Source organism: Histoplasma capsulatum, genomic scaffold (genome assembly GCF_000149585.1).
Source record: "Histoplasma capsulatum NAm1 scaffold_45 genomic scaffold, whole genome shotgun sequence".
NCBI lineage: Eukaryota > Fungi > Ascomycota > Eurotiomycetes > Onygenales > Ajellomycetaceae > Histoplasma > Histoplasma mississippiense.
Genome location: NW_001813941.1, coordinates 1 through 1,527, shown reverse-complemented (window position 1 = coordinate 1,527; position 1,527 = coordinate 1). Strand labels below are relative to the sequence as shown.

Sequence of the window (1,527 nt, the reverse complement as noted above, 5' to 3'; positions counted from 1 at the left end):
CTGCCGGGAACGCCCTATTATGGTTCCCCCCCGGGAGTAGCTCCCCTATGGGAGTTAGGGAATTGGGAGAATGCTGGTGAAGGCGAACCCTCAGGGAGTGTCACAATCTTGCATGAAAAGGCAGCAATGATGGGACCCCATACGGTGTCGGCATCCCTGGGGAAGTAAGCTCCTTCAGGAACGCCGAAATTCCGAGTGAAAAGGCCACAAAGACTGAAATCCCATGCGGTGTCAGCATCTCTAGGGAAGTAAGCCCCTTGGGGGAGTGAGCTCCTTGGGGAATGTCAGAATTCTGAGTGAAAAGGCAACAAAGATAGAATCCCATGCAGTGTCAGCATGCCTGAGGAAGTGAGCTCCTTAAGGAAGTGAGTCCCATGTGGAGTCGGAATCCTTGGGGAAGTGAGCCCCTTGGGGAAGTAAGCTCCTTGAGGAGTGCCAGAATTCTGAGTGAAAAGGCAACAAAAATAGAATCCCATGTGGTGTCAACCACCCTGGGGAAGTAAGACCCTTAGGGAATGCCACAGTTTTGAACTATTAGCCACCGTAGTAAAATCCCTTGAGGAGGGCCATAATCTCAGTGGAAAAGGCCACAAAATTAAAAGTCCATAGGGAGCCAACACCCATCAGGGGATGACACGATGCTGAGTGGAAAGGCCACAGAAACAATGCCCATGGGAAAAGGCATATTTTATAAGTGAAAGATCACTGATAATGACAATCCTTGAGGTGAAAGGCCAGAATACATGAAATCTTATTGGTTCTTGAAAGAAGCCATGATTTCAGGGTTCAGCAAGCGCTATGACTTTGAGAGTGTAGTGGTTTGAATTTATAAGTGGATAGATTGTAGATTTGGCGGCTGCATCATGACACATACTTGTGAAAGCAGCCAATAAAATTTCGACTAGATATACTTTCCAAAAAGAGCTTAGTGATGATTTTAAATTAACCCTAATTTACAACAAAACAGAATCTTTCTTCTATTCTTGCTTCTTCTCAAGTTTCTCTTGCTTTCCCTTCTTCCCTGCTCTAGACTTCTGATATTGCATGTAGTTCTCGCACGTTGTTTGAGATGGAGGTGGATAATGCTTCTCCTGTTTCTGTAAGAGCTACGTCTTTCCAGGGCTGTACGCATGGCACTCACTATATCTCTGTCTGGTGGTGGAAAGTGGCTGTTCGAAGCATCAGACTTATTAAAATTAATTGTAAAGTACCGGTTGTCTTCATGGATGAGGAGGTAGACACCTTTGCAGCGACAGTCATCAAAATAGCTATGCAGCATACGCTGCAGTGTGCCTTTCCGTCGGTAACGCATCTGCACGAGGCTACTGTGCTCAGTCCATGGCTTCTTGACACGCTTTGAGTCTGATGTTTGCATGGTGTAGCATTTAATTCCAGTGAAGATGAAGGATCTGGGATTTGATTATTGTCACTTGATATTATGGGGAGAGGTCTCAATTTATAGCTATGAGCAAGTGTTGTGCTTCATTAAGCCAAAAGTTGCTTTTTAAAGGTGCACTAGTGTCGACT

General features: G+C 45.3%; 1 protein-coding gene across 1 annotated transcript; it reads right to left on the bottom strand.

The window, feature by feature from the left end:
- Positions 1-1,106: 1,106 nt before the first annotated feature.
- HCAG_09184 (predicted protein) lies at positions 1,107-1,375 on the bottom strand (the record flags this gene model as incomplete). The annotated part of the gene is made up of 2 exons (XM_001535848.1): positions 1,107-1,140; positions 1,212-1,375. 2 exons carry the CDS (start codon positions 1,373-1,375, stop codon positions 1,107-1,109), a joined length of 198 nt encoding a protein of 65 aa, XP_001535898.1.
- Between the last annotated feature and the right edge of the window lie 152 nt (positions 1,376-1,527).